This window comes from Astatotilapia calliptera, chromosome 23 (assembly GCF_900246225.1).
Source record: "Astatotilapia calliptera chromosome 23, fAstCal1.2, whole genome shotgun sequence".
NCBI lineage: Eukaryota > Metazoa > Chordata > Actinopteri > Cichliformes > Cichlidae > Astatotilapia > Astatotilapia calliptera.
Genome location: NC_039323.1, coordinates 15,491,904 through 15,508,791, shown reverse-complemented (window position 1 = coordinate 15,508,791; position 16,888 = coordinate 15,491,904). Strand labels below are relative to the sequence as shown.

At 39.2% G+C, this 16,888-nt stretch overlaps 1 protein-coding gene across 4 annotated transcripts in view; it reads left to right on the top strand.

The window, feature by feature from the left end:
• The window catches only part of naaladl2 (N-acetylated alpha-linked acidic dipeptidase like 2), a 568,261-nt gene that overhangs the window by 406,026 nt on the left and 145,347 nt on the right, over positions 1–16,888 (top strand). For all 4 annotated transcript variants that reach the window (XM_026159034.1, XM_026159033.1, XM_026159032.1 and 1 more), the window contains 2 exons: positions 2,139–2,326; positions 2,583–2,711. In XM_026159034.1, coding sequence (XP_026014819.1) covers positions 2,139–2,326; positions 2,583–2,711 — 317 coding nt within the window. The remainder of the gene's footprint in view (positions 1–2,138; positions 2,327–2,582; positions 2,712–16,888) is intronic.

The following is a 16,888-nucleotide window of genomic DNA, read 5'->3' as shown; positions in this document are numbered from 1 at the left end:
TGTGAGGCAACAGTCCTAATCACTCTGCCACCATGTCACCAATGTAGAAAAATTCCTCGCAAATTTCAAAACTGTAGCAAATGTTAGAGGACTTCTACCAAGAATCAATTGCACCAAAAAACAAAATAAAACATGGTTGGTAGCTCATGTATTTATGCAAGTGAAAACATTCCTCCATTGACTTACTGCACTAAACTACAGTTAGTTTCAGCTGAACCAATAATAATTTGTCCTAGCCTAAGGGCATCACGTCTATGTTATTTTATGTTATTTTCAGTCTGTGTTTATTAATTAGGGTTTCTTATGAAAAATTAATTTAGCTTTTGATATATTAATCTCCTCCTCCCTCTATACATACCCATGAACAAAGTAAATTACACTTTCACGTATGAGTGATTTAAAGTACTTTACGCTAATCGCTGTTCATAAGATTCACCCAGGAAGCTCCACATAATGTAATAATATGTTGTCATGAGCTAAGCTAGCAGGCTTCTCTAAGCACCTCTTTTCTCAGACAGAGTCATCAGTGCTCTGTGTTGCAGTTGTGAGGTTTGCTCTGTTCTTCTTGTTGCCTGCAGGAGTTCTGCTTTGTGCATCCATACTCATCTCTCTGTCTTTGTAGAAAATGCAAAGCATACAAAGAAGCCTGAAGCATTCATGTGTGAATGCAAGTGACTTTCTTACCTCGGTAAACCACAGGAAGACACTGTGTGAATGCCTTTATGCTACTATTATTAAGTCACATCATTTGTACATATTCATTTTAAAACCCCTTTCTCGGTTTAGCTATATAATGTGCTGTGTATCTGATTTCTTGAAATAATCCCTGCTGTCTATAATTTAACACAAAAAGATGGAGAGACATATTTGGGCCTTTTACCAGCAAGTATCTGCACATTAGCATAAGAAATGTCACCCTTCAGTCAAATTTCTTCCTATACAAAATCCTTAAAAGCCATGTTTCTCAGTTCAGCAGTTTAGTTCTTATAGTAATTAAGGACAGTTTGGTGATTTGAATTTGATGTGCCTGTTGTGGTTCCATGGGTCATGCAAACTTATGTAACTCTTCCCCTTTATTCTAGAGATTCTGAGTTCTGCTTCAACCTTCTGAGTCATCTTAAGGCTGGCAAAACAAAATTACCCCTATTAGGCACCAATACCCGAGTAGCTGCAGCTACCTGCATGAGCTTCAGCAATGGATGTGTGGAACATGGTCCACTGGGGACTCAGTGCAGGTAGTGTCCCCACTCTCCCTGAGTCTGGTGATGGGCAAGGGGCTGTATCTCCCTGGTTCACTGCCTATACATTGAGGTTTTTCCCAGTGGATGAGAGGCTTGGTAACCCTTGCCTTCGGATCAGGGGAACAGGTCCTGACCGTAATATGTGCCTATGTGACGAATGACAGCCATTTTGAGTCAATAGGTGAGGTGCCGGAGAGGGCTCCAATAGGCAGTCTATTTTAAATACAACCAACTCTAAATGGATAGCCACTGAAGGAAAAAAGGTCAAAAAGGATGATGGGATTTAAATATTACCCAGATGGAGACCTGTTTAAAGTACAGTGTGTGTGTGTGTGTGTGTGTGTGTGTGTGTGTGTGTGTGTGTGTGTGTGTGTGTGAGTGAGTGAGAGAGAGAGAGAGAGAGAGTTTGTTTATGAGCAGATGATCAGTGATACAACATGTGTTCAACATTAGGTCCATCAAACAGCGAGTGACCTTGTACTGTGAATTGTGGGAGGATAAATAAACCTGTTACAGTAGGTGCACTCATCTGTGTGCATTTGTGCACCTATGGACATATTCTTTTAGCATGATTGAAACATTGTCTCTAATAGTACAAAGCACAAAACACATAGAAGCCCCACAGCTGGCCTGTGGCTCTGAACCCAGGACCTGTTTGCTGTAAGGCAAAAGAGCTAACCACCAGACCATTGTGCACCCCATCGTGCAAAGTGTGGTTGTCACATATTTGTATATCATCCTTTACCTTATTTATTTTGAGTTTGTGTAGCATCCCTCATTTTTCACCATAAATTTTTGAGTATCTACCTATACAGAGATGAAAAAAAATAAAGATTTCTCTGTTTTTAATTTACTTATTTGTTTGTTTGTTTGTTTTATTTATTTATTTATCTTCAGATCGCTATGTGCTGGTTGGTAGTCGTCATGACAGCGACCATGGAGGCGGGACTTCAGCTATTATGAATCAACTGATTGCAGCACTGACAGAGCAAACCAAACGCGGATGGGTACCAGACCGTACCACTGTGTTTTGCTCATGGGGAGGCTCAGCCCTGGGAAACATTGGATCTTATGAGTGGGGAAAGGTCAGCAAACACAAGAGCCTCTGCTTTATTAAATGTCAGAGGGTCAAGGGTAGAAATGTCTGAAAATAGAAGTACTGGCAACATACATGAACACCAATCACTAGAAATATGACGACACTTCTTGTCAAAGGAGTGTGAGGGGTTGGGTCTTAATAATGATGGTGTGATGAGTGTAATGACAACAATTATATGATTATTATAGTAGATTGAAATCATAATAGCTGGTGTGTGGTGTACATTTATGTGTTCCTTTCAGGATAACAGTGTTGTTCTGCAGAGCAGTGCAGTGGCCTATGTCAGCCTGAACTCTCCAGTTAGAGGGACGGAAGCTCTCAGAGCTACAGCTTCACCAACTCTTCTGCAGCTCACCTCAGATATACAGAGGGTAACTATTACTATGATTCCATGTACTGCTACTGTCACTCCAACATGATGTCCTGCTATAGTGTCCAGTGTTCTCACAACATACACCATATAAATTATAAGGGATCCCTCAATATTAGTAGTAGCAGCACTGTGATTCACCTAAAATATGGCAATGAATAATCGCCTCATTTCAGTGAAAGGATATAAAGCACTGGCATTTTCTTTTCTTTTTTTTCAAAATTACAGCTGCTGCCACAGCTGCGATTTTGCCAGGTTAATGTTGAAATTTGTGTGAAAAGGTCTGCTAAAAACCACCAACTGCTAAGCACCATATTAGAGATTACCCTTGCGGTTTCAAGGGCGGTTCTGTTACTTTAAAACTATGTTGTTTTGCAAGCTCTAACCCTAAGAGGGTAAAGTATAGTAAATAAGACTTAATCTTGTTTTCTATTTGAGTTCCTAGAGGCACAGTTCCCACTAAGTTGTATGTTATCAGCTTAATACTTCATGACTTTTCCCTGTTTTATAAAGGAATGACTTAAAAAATATTTTAAGCTTCAGACATCCAGATTACCCACGATCAGTTCATCTTAAAGCTCCAATCATGCATGATTAAAAGCAGTTTTCATATTCTTTATTTTTGTAACTGTTGTTGAAAGAACTTTCTATCTATTTCAACCCTTAAAAAAGTGCTCATAGAAGGTCTTCTCTGGATAACACACTGCTTTCATCAATGCTTTTCTGCATCAGTATCAGTTTTAATACCCATATTAAATAGTCTGTCTGTATTTGTATAGCGCTTTACTAGTCCCTAAGGACCCCAAAGCGCTTTACACATCCAGTCATCCACCCATTCACTCACTGGTGATGGCAAGCTATATTGTAGCCACCCTGGGGTGCACTGACAGAGTCAAGGCTGCCGGACACTAGCACCACCGGGCCCTCTGACCAACAGGCAACAGGTGATGTGTCTTGCCCAAGGACACAACGATCGAGACTGCCCAAGCTGGGGCTCGAACCAGCAACCTTCCGATTACAAGGCGAACTCCCAACTCTTGAGCCACGTTCGCCCCGTTATCCCCTCATCAAAGCATGTGCCAGATTTCGATGTCTCATTATGGAGAAATGAGCAGATGTAAATGCCTAAACTTTAACAAGGACCAAATATTCATGGCTGTGGAGTTGGAGCCTCTCCCAGATCGCAGAACTATCACTGATTTTCTAGTTTACAGACAAACCAAACCAGTGACAGGATGTTAGTGGTTGTGTTAGAGCTTTAAACGCACAACTTAAAGGACCTAAAGGATCCGTTGCATCTTAATGCTACTTTTGGAGATCTTTTGGTGCTATGTTTGAAACTATGTAAAGAAACAACAGCAGGCTTGTTGTAACTAATTAGAACATCTCACTATATGACCACATTTCAGTTTACTTTGCTTCTTCATTTCTATTATTTCTTTGTTTCTCTGTAATTACCCGTCACTAATCAGGATGTTAATATTTTCAATTCTGCTTTGATGTTTTTTGAGGTAAGTTTTCCTCAGAAAATTGGCTTCAGGAACAACTGCTAGCAGACTCTTAGGCAGACACACTGATTTCAGCAAGCTCGGTATTAAGAATAAAGATGGCCAGATGTTGACATGAAATACTGCCACCTTGTTTTGAAGGCCATTCTTAATGGAGTAATTTTATGCTCATTCTACACATCCATTATGATAATTCTCCCTTACGTTTAGTATAATAGAAGGATAAAAACGTTATGTGATCCTCCTCTGCCTTGCAGAAATTAGTTAAGGATATGCCTCACAGGTGTCCTCGGTTTCTTTGAAACAAGACGTCAGGGGTTTAAAGCCTGGTTGGAAAATGCTTCCGGCTAGACCCTAATGCCAAATCAGCTACATTGAACTATGAGTGAGAGACAGGTAACTGAAGCCATAACAGCTTTAGTAAAATAGATGGTGTAAAAATGTTACATAACCAAGGTCCCTCTCTTTCTTCCTGAAATTAGTTGGAAGAGATGCCTTGCAGGTGCAGATTAAGCGAGACATCTCTCAAAGGCTTTGGGCAACTGCTACTACTGCTTGTGTTACACCCCTGAAAACAGGGGGAAAAGAATCACGAGAGTGATTATGACTTGCGTCTCTCATGCAGTAGTTTATTGCAGTAAATGCAGTAAATGAACAGAAACGTTTCACATTCTGTACTGCTAAATGTCACATGGTGGAAGAAAAACACTAACTAATAAACCGAAATACTAAAGTGCTGACTATACATATACTTGAGCAGGTTTCCTGGAAAAATGGCTGACAATCGTTTTTAGCTCCTGCCGTTATCTTAATGGCCATTACACAGTACAAAACTGAGGCTCAAAACCGCCACGTATATGTGCACAAAACTGTAATATAATGCTTCTAAGGCTTACAAAACAATGAAGGATTACCTCTTAAATATCTTAACAGTGTACACATTGGAAATATATCAACTTTTAAACACTTTTACCTGAAAACGGGGAAAAGAATCACGAGAGTGATTATGATTTGCGTCTCTCTCATGCAGTAGTTTATTGCAGTGAGGAGAATGCGCAAAAGCCCCCTGGTGGAGAACAGAGACACTACTAATCGATCCCAGAAAAGGCTTACTAGCAGATCAGAGATGTATAGATTGTAGTTCTCTTAAGTAACATGAAAGCCATTAATATAACATGAAAAATAATAAACTCTTAGCAATTTTCTTACCATATTTACATTATTTTCATCCTTATATCAACAGATATCAATTAGTATTAACTGAACAGTTTTATATGCAGTAGTCCTTCAACCTGTCACACTTGTACAAGAATTCAGCTGATTATTAACCTGTTCATTTATTGGAGCTGATAATTCTTTAATTAATGATGTTTTTTTTAACAAGCAAACCACCACTACAAGGTCTTTATCAGTTTATTATAAATGGTAAAGAACTGAATGCTTATATATCAAGAGTAATACAGTGGTGTAGTAGACACAACGCCCATCCCATTATAAAAACAAAACACATAATTTTATGACTTTGTGCTTCCTGTATTTATTGTTTCTATAAATGCTGCACTCTCCCTGGAACTTTTCACCTTTTCCTGTCTGAATTATAAAATGTATCCCTCCTACAGTGATTAAAATATTTGCCATTTCCTGAACCACTTAGCAAAAGTAGCGATATCACACTGTGAAATATACCTCACTGCATGTAAAGCTGAGTTACTGACAAATTTTATTTAAAGTTTCAAAGAAGAAAGTAATTTTTCTCTAGAAATATGAGAAAAATGTTTCCCATCAGTGTTATGTAGATCTATGGATCAATATTACTGCTGCAGATCTTTAGGGCTGACCTCAGTTGAAATACTTTATATTCTGTTTACTCTACAGGAATACCTTTTTAAAATCATATGGTTGTAGTGTCTCTAAAAACAGCTTTTAAAGACCTCCAAAAAAATAGGGCTACAACTTTATTAAAAGAAAAAAAGTTTATTAATATAAAATAAAAAGATCACAGGTAAATTAAAAGTTTTAAGCACTGTGTGGCACTGATAAATGTCAATCTCTCCAGCGCTGTTTATAAACCAATAACAGAAAAATAAAGGTGCTGTATCAGCAAAGCAGCTTGTTAAATCTATTATATTTGGCCAAACCAAAGTCTTTTTCACTTTTTCTTGCTAATCTGAAAATGCAGGTGAAGCCTGCACCTATTCAGCTGGCCTTTTCTATTAAGCCAGACATGGCAGCAGCTGGCATACCCTCTCAATCATCAGGGGTTTTCTTTGCTAATGTGTTAAAGGAGTTATTAAAAGTTTCTTCACACTACTCTCTAACTCTGCTATATCCTATGATGGCCAAGGTAGTCTGAAAATGAAAGCTTATTTGTTAATATGATAAATCACAGAGGGCTCACTTATTTACCAATTCTCGCTCTGTTTCTGCACCATGAACTGAGCAATGGAACAGCTTTCCGTTACTTCCCTGTTAGCGTTTAAACACATTTACATGTAAATCTATATTAGCCATCTAGCTTAATAATTTCTGGAATAGAAGAACCCTTGAATGTACTTCTTACCTTACTTACTCACTAGCAACTTATGGGCTTTAAATACGTTATCTACCCCTCCTGGTACTCCACCTTCTGCATGCGGTATTGCAACTGCATGTGTCCATTTCAAGCTTTAGAGAGGAAAAGTGTGAAATAGACACAGTAGACTGGTGTGTGTGAGTGTGTGTTTTACAAACCATGATATTGAGTAATGTACTGAACTTCACTGACATACACTTAAATAAAACCATGTCATAATTAGGGATGGGTATCGTTTAGGTTTTATCCGATACCGGTGCCAAACCGGCCTAAACGGTGCTTAAACCGGTGCTTAAAGAATGGAGAACACAAAATTGGTCCACAAACCTCTCATGTTCAGCTGTTTTTTTGTAAAAAGATAACAATGTTAGCCTTTTCTGCAGCTATAGGGCATATATGGTATCACTCTTGGCTGGAAGCAGTGCTTAAACAATGGAAAAAACACAAACTTTGTCCAAAAACCTCTCATGTTTAACTGTTTTCCACTTTTTCTTTGGTCATTTTAGCCTTTTTGGCCAGGGTGAAGGGAGTATCTGCCATCAAACAAGAGGACAGCCGCATGTAGCTATGATGGTGTTTGCTAGTTCACCTTACATGCATTAATGTAATAACGTGGTTAGCCTACTCAACACATGAACAACATTAAGCTACTCACGCAGAGAAGAACGGCTGCTGCTGCCATCATCATCCGTCATCATTTCTGCTACACTGGCAGGGCTAGGGGCCAGGACTCTCCTCTTCGTGTTTTTGGGGGATGTTGCTAACTCCGGGCCCGATAACAGGCAACCCACCCGCAGTAGATGTGCTCGGTGTGAGGTCTCACAGCAAGCTATCAAATACGGCGCATTTCTCGGCTTTTAAAAAAACCGCTATGCGTCGCCAGGTGTTTCATCGGATTTGAGGTGTTACCTCCTTTGACAGTATCACAGTATCAGCTTAAAGCACTTGTTGCAGGCTGCTGAGTTTGCATATTTTGCTGTGAAGTACAGCCAGAGTTTTGACCACTTCGCCTTGGGCATTTTTAATCTGTAGCTCTGCTCTAAAAGAACGTACGTACCTGGCCCCGCCTACTATCCTCGGAAACGTAAAATGATTGGCTAGAATCTAAAGTGTATCACAGCTCAGGGAAAAAAAGCACCGAAATAAAGCACCAAAATGTGCGCTGCTTTTCGGTCTGGTTATTACCGTTTATGTCAGAACCGATACCGGTACCCATCCCTAGTCATAATACTATGAATGTTGAACTTCAAATGAAGTACCGTAAACATAATAAATGCACATCTCACCAATAGTTTGCGTGAGCATGGAGTGCAGTTAAAACAGTGTCACTTTAGCATGTTTACATTTACTGTTATAGTCCTTTGTTTCACTCTTTTCATGTAATCACTGACTGATTCCATTATGCTGACAGTTTGAACATATTTTACTTTTTGGTCACAATGATGACTCTATGTATGACATATGCATGGTAATGTAGAACAAAATATAATTTTTTGCTGTTGTTCCTTTTCCTTTTGGGACTGATATTTGTTTCCCTAACTCTTTAGCCTTCATGTGTGCAAATACCCTTTTTCACCTATACCATGACTATTTCATTTCATTTCCATCAATAACATAAAAGTTAAAACATGTGTGAAACGCCACAATAAAAGCAAGACTTTGACTGTTCTTTGAGATGTTGCTTGTGTGCAAGGGGGAGGATAGCACTCCTAATATGAGCTAAATATTCCCTCTCACCCCATCCCACACTTCACAGTCATATACAATCTGCATTGGCCACTCTGCTGATTAAGTATACCAGCTCAATGATTCAGCCTTCCAAACTGTCTCTTTATTCCAACCTGGGGGTGTTTTGCAGATATGATCAGCCCTCGCGGACTTCTTCCCAACTTCTACCATCTTTTTAAACTCTGAAAACTTTTGCCTTTTGAAAAAACACACCTCATCTTTACTCTATCTCATTTCCTTCCTCCACCCCCACCACCACCTCTTCCCTTTTTTTTTTGTTTTTTCTCATTGTCCCTTAAGCACTACAACCCTCTCCCCACCTTGCTCACTTTCCTTCTATCACCTCTTAACCTTCTCTTTCATGAGCAGCAGGCTTTGCATCTCCCTAACCTCTCATTTTCCTCATTAAAATCTTTCTCTTACTTCTGCTCTACATGCTCTCTTTGTCTGTTCAGGCTATGATGCTTAGTATAATTTTTTTTAGAGTGAAGTCGTTCATCCACAGGGAAGATTTATCTTCTTGCAAATTACTAATCAGTTTCAGGTACAGGAGGTCACAAATGGATATGAGTGCAATGTCTCTTTAATCCCCTAATCTAAAATAAAGAAAAGGGCCCTGTCACATTTGGCTGTAATGAAGCTGCAGACAACCTCTGTCAGTGCCTTAAAAGAGACAAAGAGAATGTAACTTACCTTTGATCTTCTTTAAGGAAACATGTTAACACGTATCCTGCTTGGATTTATAAAAGTCATCGTTTTTGTCAGGTTTCATTCTTCTGCGTTTCATACTTATAGCCACAGCTTCATTTACAAATTTTGTTTTTACAGTACTCTCTGCTCTGGCGTCATTCTTAATGTGTATACTGTAAATGCCAATGGGACACTGGTGGTGCTATAAATATCGCTACCTATAATTTATTTGCAGACACATTGCTCCATGCGCCTACTCTAATCTATGGGGCGTTAGCCATACCTGCAATAATTACCTGTCCAGATGCTGGACTAGCTCCTGAAAAGCGATTTTTTTGAAAAAAACAACAATCTAACCACTCACTTAGAGGATAATTTAATTACCTGCTCACATAACCCAGGAGGATCAAAGTTACTCTTTTCTCTGGCCATACCTTTATGGACTTTCGGTTTTCACTGCTTTGCTTATTGTACCAGACTGAAAGAGGTGCATGATGCTGTAGAAAACCATGTCATAGATTTGTCTTCTGATCAGAAAAACAAGGCCCTGTCTAGACTTCAACCTGATTGAGCTTGTGGTAGGACCTTAAGACAGTTGTGCATAGTCAAATGAACTGAATCAATGTGTTTCAAAATCTTCTATTTTAAAATGTTGACAAACTTTATATGAGGAAACAAGCTCTAAAGACTACTTCATGGAATAAAAATTTGAATTTGAATTTGGAAATGGTGAACATGGCACAAAACTGTTGCCTACTGTAAATGCACCTCAAGCAGATGCAGAGCAGTGTTGCCATTTATTTACTTTAATCTGTCTACTTTGTATTTGAGTCCAGTATTTAATCTATTTTAGCTCTACTTTTGATTTCTATCGTCCCTCTCTCTTACTCTCTCTCTGGGGAGGCTGGTTCCAGCAAATCTTTCGAGTTGCGCAGATTGTGGAGCACAGAAAACTGAAAATCACATCATAGGATATTGATTTTACAAGTTTGAATTTGAGTTTGATATAATATTTGAAATGGCTTCTCCTATACTCATAGTCAACAAAAACTCTTGTTGAGTGGGTGCTAGGCACATATGCTGTTATATATGCTGGGTTTGGGGAACTCTGTCAAGAATGGTTTATTTAAAAAAATAATAATCATTGCGTATATTAAATAATAATAATAATAATAATAATAATATTAATATGGATGTAAACAAGGCCACATTATACATTAAGATTTTATATATCACCTGTTTGTCTCCCCTTTTCCTTTTAAGCTTCACTGTTGTTTTCATTAGTCGATCTAGTAGATAAATGTATAGTGAAACTGTAAAAATAAGTAAATAATGCTTTTGTTTTTCTTAGAAATGTACACTCTTTATTAACAAGATGTTCATCTAGCCATGTGAGTGTTGCATACAAAGCCTTTTTGGTCCCAGACAGGCTCAGCCAATGCTTTGTTACATGTAACAAATCAAAACAGCGAAATGCATCATTACAACTCTGCAGAGTGCCACTGAACTAACCAAATCATTTCTCCACTGTGTATACTTTTTATTTACCTTCCTGTCTCCTCTGCCCTTGCCTCATACCTGTCCATTCATTGGCATTTGTGTCTCTGGCACAGTCTATCACACCATTCATCATCTCAAGTGTGTTTGAGTTGCCCCAGGTATTCTTTTCACCTTCTAGTATTTACAAACAGGTCTACACATGTCATTTATCTTGTTTGTGCAACAGCTGTAATACCTGCTACTTATCTTACTTTGCTTGGACCTGTCTTCCAAACCGAGATGCTGCTGCACTGATAGTTTTGGAATGGGTGCTTGGGAACCAATTATAATAAAACTAGATACTCGTTTTGTAGGGGATTTATACCAGGAGAGGGGGCAACAGGGGGTCGAAGGACTGCGAGAAGTCAAGAGGATGAGAAACAGAGGTGGGAAGGGAGATACAAGTGGTGCTTTGGTGGCTAGAAGAATACAAAACAAATGGAGAGGACCTTGTGCTTTAATTGGGTATTGTTTCAGATTTATGTTGGTCTTGTCTGCAGCTGGAGTGTGGGTGGCTTGTGGCAGGTTCCTCTATTTGAAAACAAATGGTCGCCAGTGGATAGCACATTGTTAGAGTGAAAAAAATACCACAGTGGCAAATGGTTCATCTTCCCTCTCTCAAAGAAATGGTCAACTGTTTGTGTGTGTGTGTGTGTGTGTGTGTGTGTGTGTGTGTGTGTGTGTGTGTGTGTGTGTGTGTGTGTGTGTGTGTGTGTGTGTAACTGGAATTACAGGATCTTACATGTATATGTGCACTTGGCAAGTTACTGTTGTGTGATTTAAACCCCTCCATGTGGGCTCTATTCTGTATTGCCTACAGAAACACTGAGGTTCAAAAGTTGTTTTTTGAATCTAAATGAAAAGAATAATACCTTAGTCAGCTAAGGCTACATGAGAGTATACTACAAGAGCAGTATAGGACAGAATGAATCTATTGCATCCAAAGTATCTGAGACAAAAAATGACTACACCATGACAATATCTCAACATCCAAACAGGCGGTCATGTAGTGCTCTAAGAAGACACCAATACAAAACAGAAGCCTTGTTCTAAAGAGGAAAACGAGGACAAATAATTTAAATGCACTATGACTAGTCCTGTCTCTACTAAAGGAATTAAGTTTGCAACATTAGCAGAAGGGTGTATGTAAGCGGATGTATGTAGCCCATGACTGGGCCAAACATAACTACTGTAGATCTCAGTGTCATTGCAAGTTTATGTGTTAGTTTGTTCCTATTCTATCGCGACATCAGGGTTTTTCTGTATTTCATGAATACACAGTATTCATTTCCAGTATGCTAGCAGGTCAAAATGTAAAGCTAACCTAAGAGATTTTCAGTCCTCTTTACGAGTACCATGAATACATACACCGTGGCAAGAGGATACTGACAGAAAAAATATTGACGTGCTGTGAAACACATTGTCATTTGCAGTGTTGGTCAAGTTACTTGAAAAAATTAATTAGTTACTAATTACTGATTACTTCTCCAAAAAAGTAATCATGTTACTTTACTGATTGCTTATTTTAGTAAGTAATTAGTTACTTAGCTACTTTTTAAAAACATGATACACAAGCTGAATACATAATAAAGCAACAGACCTTTCAGCCCAATTCTATTTTTTATGCATAATCCATCATACAAAATTGAATCAAATGGAAAGCCTCTTTCTAAAAATAGTTTTATGAGTTTTAGTCTTTTATTTTATGCACATTGCATTAAGCAAAAATCCAATTATATGCAACTGTCTTTGACTTGAAGAGATTGTTTAACAATTAAAACTATTTTTTGCATATAAAATGAAATAATGTTTTGTGTTTACACTCACTCTTTCAAATAGATGCAAGTAAAACACAGCAAAAAATAAATAAAATCGAAGATTCGGCGGCACTGTCCTGTTGCTCTTAAATCTATTTCCACCTGTTTAGCACGAGTGGGGAAAGTGGAGGTTTGCCCAGTGCTCATGTCAGTGGGGGGATCTGGGGGTTTCTTTATGAATTTCACATTCCCGTGGCAGCATGCTAGGTACTTGCTCAGATTTGGAGTTTAATTTTTCGAAAGACGTTTTCTTCCCACGCAGAGTTTACAGTGGACGCTAATGTTTTTGTCAATTTTAATGTAAGTACGCCCCCGCTTTAAACGCTGCATGACCGTACTCTCTCCCACACTCCATATTATCCGTGGTGATCTACACACGTCTGTTGCTGCCACGGGTGTCACACCCGCTTACGTCATTGTCATTAGAAACACTCTCACAAACAAAATCACGACAGTTTAGTAACGCAGTAACGCAGCGTGCTTACGGGAAAGTAACAGCAATCTAATTACTTTTTTGCAATAGTAAACCCTTACATTACTCGTTACTTGAAAAAAGTCATCAGATTACAGTAATGCTTTACTGCCCATCTCTGGTCATTTGCTATGCTTGTGATTCCATGTGACACTAAAAGTTCAAATCGGTTCCAATATACAGAAATGTTGTTGTAGACAGTGCAGTAAAAAAAAGATATTCAAATATTCTTAGGAACATATTTGTATCGTGGTGTTTCTGAGATAATCCTCTTAACATTCCTGGTTTGTGGTGTTTTTGTCTGACCTAATCTTCTCAGTGCATAATAGATTTCAAAGCACTAAGCTTCATGTTCATACAGATTTGGTTTTATTAATCTATTTGTCGTAAATGCATGTGAACAACTATAACAGAAAGAGGATGCTGTTCTAATGTAAAACACATAATAAAAGGTGAAAAACTCCTGCAGACACAACTATGGGAGCATTTCTGAAAAGGAGCATTTCTTCTGAAAAAGAATATATATATGAGACAGAGAACGAGAGAGAGGAATACACTGAAAATGCCCAAAAAGTTGCCGCCAGTGAAGAGTAAACATGACAAAATGCCCTCAAATGTATCTACACAATGATGAAAGCACACAAAATGTCTGTGGTGACTATCTTAGTTATGATTAAATCAGCATTAACAGTCCTGTAGTGTGCTTCTATATGTGAATGAAGAACCCTCATGGATGCCCTTTCATTGGAAGAAAACATGATGGTGACCTGTAGGCCTCCCCCCAAGCAAGAAAAAATGACATGCCCTTTAAATGAAAAAGATGTAATGTGGTGCCTTATGAGTTGCGGTTGTAATGGGCTCAGCTGGGGAATCTGAGATGTCACCCTCCTAGTGAAATAAAAAAAACCCTACAAAAGTGCTATTTAGTATAGCATACCAGGATGCGGAATTGGATGCCCTTTCAAGGGAAAGAAAAATCACAGACAAAACAACCCTCTAGTTTGACCTCATGTATGATGAAAGATGATGTCGTGATGACTTCATTTTCAGTGGACAAATCCAGGGTGCCACCCCCTATAGGTTGTACTGTTCGGGAGAAAAATGCTGGGGAGCAACTCTCCATTGAACAAGAGAGGATGCCCTTGCAATCGACTATATAAGCTATTATGTATCTTCCATGTAATCTTGGAAAATAAGGCATCATCAAAAACACTTTGTAGGTCTCATTATTCAATTAATTTGATTTTTGGCACATTGCTGTTTATTCTTCTGAGGTAATTGTGATCGACAATTTAATGTAAATCACAACTGACAATTGAAGTTTGGGGGTCACATACACGAGCACTCTGTTGTCTTGTGGTAGTGTCTTGAAGTTGGAAGTAAGGCAGGTCATATAGCACAATATATTGCACAGATTGCAAAGAAAAGCTTGCATATTTCATGTCATGAAATACACAGAAAATTCTCAGGTGTACATTATTTTATGACACCAGGTGGCATATTATGTAAATGAAAAACTAAAAAAAAACTGGAGCTAGTAGATATACATGTACATTTATCTTCAAGTGTAGTGGTCTCCTCCTCGTGTCCTTCTGTCCCTTCATGCATCAGTTTATGACTTCTCACACTGATCAAACGCACAACCCACATCCAGCCCAAACTTTTGCACATGAAATATGAGTCTGAGAAACCAAGTTTACACAATAGAAAATACTCATGACAATGTATATCTTTATGGCCCAAAGGAGCAATCATAAATACTTACCCACAGGAGAAATTTTTGTGTCTATTCCTCTCCTACCAAAAAATCTAAAATTCTAAAATCTCACACAAAGGCCATTTCAAAACCAATAAAAACGTATAATTTAAGTCATCCATAAAATGTATCTAAAATACCATAGTCCTTTGTGTGTTTCCAGAATGTTGGATTTTGAACACAATTAGCATTCGCTGTGACAAATTGTACTCTTATGCATGCTCATGAGTATGCTTCTACTGGAAAAACAATGGCTGATGCTTTAATTGAATTATAATACCATGTCAGATTTTCAAACATAAAGAAATGGATAACAATAGGCTTGCTTTGGAATCACACTGTATATGGTAAATATGAACATCATCCACATTAGCTGGGAGGCTTAATTTATATGTCTATTTTATATGTTTTCTCACATAAAGCCAGCGGAAAGGAAGCTGATGATAAATCACCAGAATGGGTGTGTGACTTTATGGCCTTCCAAGATGGCTCGACGGCACACTTGGCATAATGTTTGAAATAGTACGCTGTTGGCAATATGTTTGAATTACCATAGTTCTTGTATTGTCAGGAAAGGCATTGTGTGACTGCGGCAGCCTCAATGAATCTGCATAATCACGAGGAGAAGCTGCTCGGTCTCAGAAGGCGTTTATGCTGCTGACAGCATGGCCCTTCCATCACAGTTTCATATCACAGCGACAAAATATAAGTAGGGGAATGCATATGAAAATGTGTGTTAGGTGAAGAATGACGACTGTCATTACTTGTGGCTGTGATATTTGTCAGATGCTGTGGGGTGATGCATTTTTCGAACAGCGTTTTTTTTTTCCCCCTTGCCTATTCTGCAGAAAATACTCTGCAACAAACCTATTGTTTGTAAAAAGGGGAAGCAGCTGAACTTTCTTGACATTTATTTTGTTTAATAACTACCTCCTAAATTAAGGACCAATTACAGACTATTTTGTTGTATAACATAAGGCCTTGAATGGATTATATATATATATGTATATATATGTGTGTGTGTGTGTATATATATATATATATATATATATATATATATATATATATATATATATATATATATATATATAGAGGCCTGGGAGCTTGAGGGTCCTGCGCAGTATCTTAGCTGTTCCCAGGACTGCGCTCTTCTGGACAGAGATCTCCGATGTTGTTCCCGGGATCTGCTGGAGCCACTCGCCTAGCTTGGGAGTCACCGCACCTAGTGCTCCGATTACCACGGGGACCACCGTTACCTTCACCCTCCACATCCTCTCGAGCTCTTCTCTGAGCCCTTGGTATTTCTCCAGCTTCTCGTGTTCCTTCTTCCTGATATTGCTGTCATTCAGAACCGCTACATCGATCACTACGGCCGTCTTCTTCTGTTTGTCTACCACCACTATGTCCGGTTGGTTAGCCACCACCATTTTGTCCGTCTGTATCTGGAAGTCCCACAGGATCTTAGCTCGGTCATTCTCCACCACCCTTGGGGGCATCTCCCATTTTGACCTCGGGACTTCCAGGTTATACTCGGCACAGATGTTCCTGTACACTATGCCGGCCACTTGGTTATGGCGTTCCATGTATGCCTTGCCTGCTAGCATCTTGCACCCTGCTGTTATGTGCTGGATTGTCTCTGGGGCATCTTTACACAGCCTGCACCTGGGGTCTTGCCTGGTGTGATAGACCCCAGCCTCTATGGATCTTGTGCTCAGAGCTTGTTCTTGTGCTGCCATGATTAGTGCCTCTGTGCTGTCTTTCAGTCCAGCTTTGTCCAGCCACTGGTAGGATTTCTGGATATCAGCCACCTCCTCTATCTGCCGGTGGTACATACCGTGCAGGGGCCTGTCCTTCCATGATGGTTCCTCGTCTCCCTCCTCTTTCTTGGGTTTCTGCTGCCTGAGGTATTCACTGAGCACTCGGTCAGTTGGGGCCATCTTCCCAATGTATTCTTGGATGTTCGTTGTCTCATCCTGGACTGTGGTGCTGACACTCACCAGTCCCCGGCCCCCTTCCTTCCGCTTAGCGTACAGCCTCAGGGTGCTGGACTTGGGGTGAAACCCTCCATGCATGGTAAGGAGCTTTCTTGTCTTTAT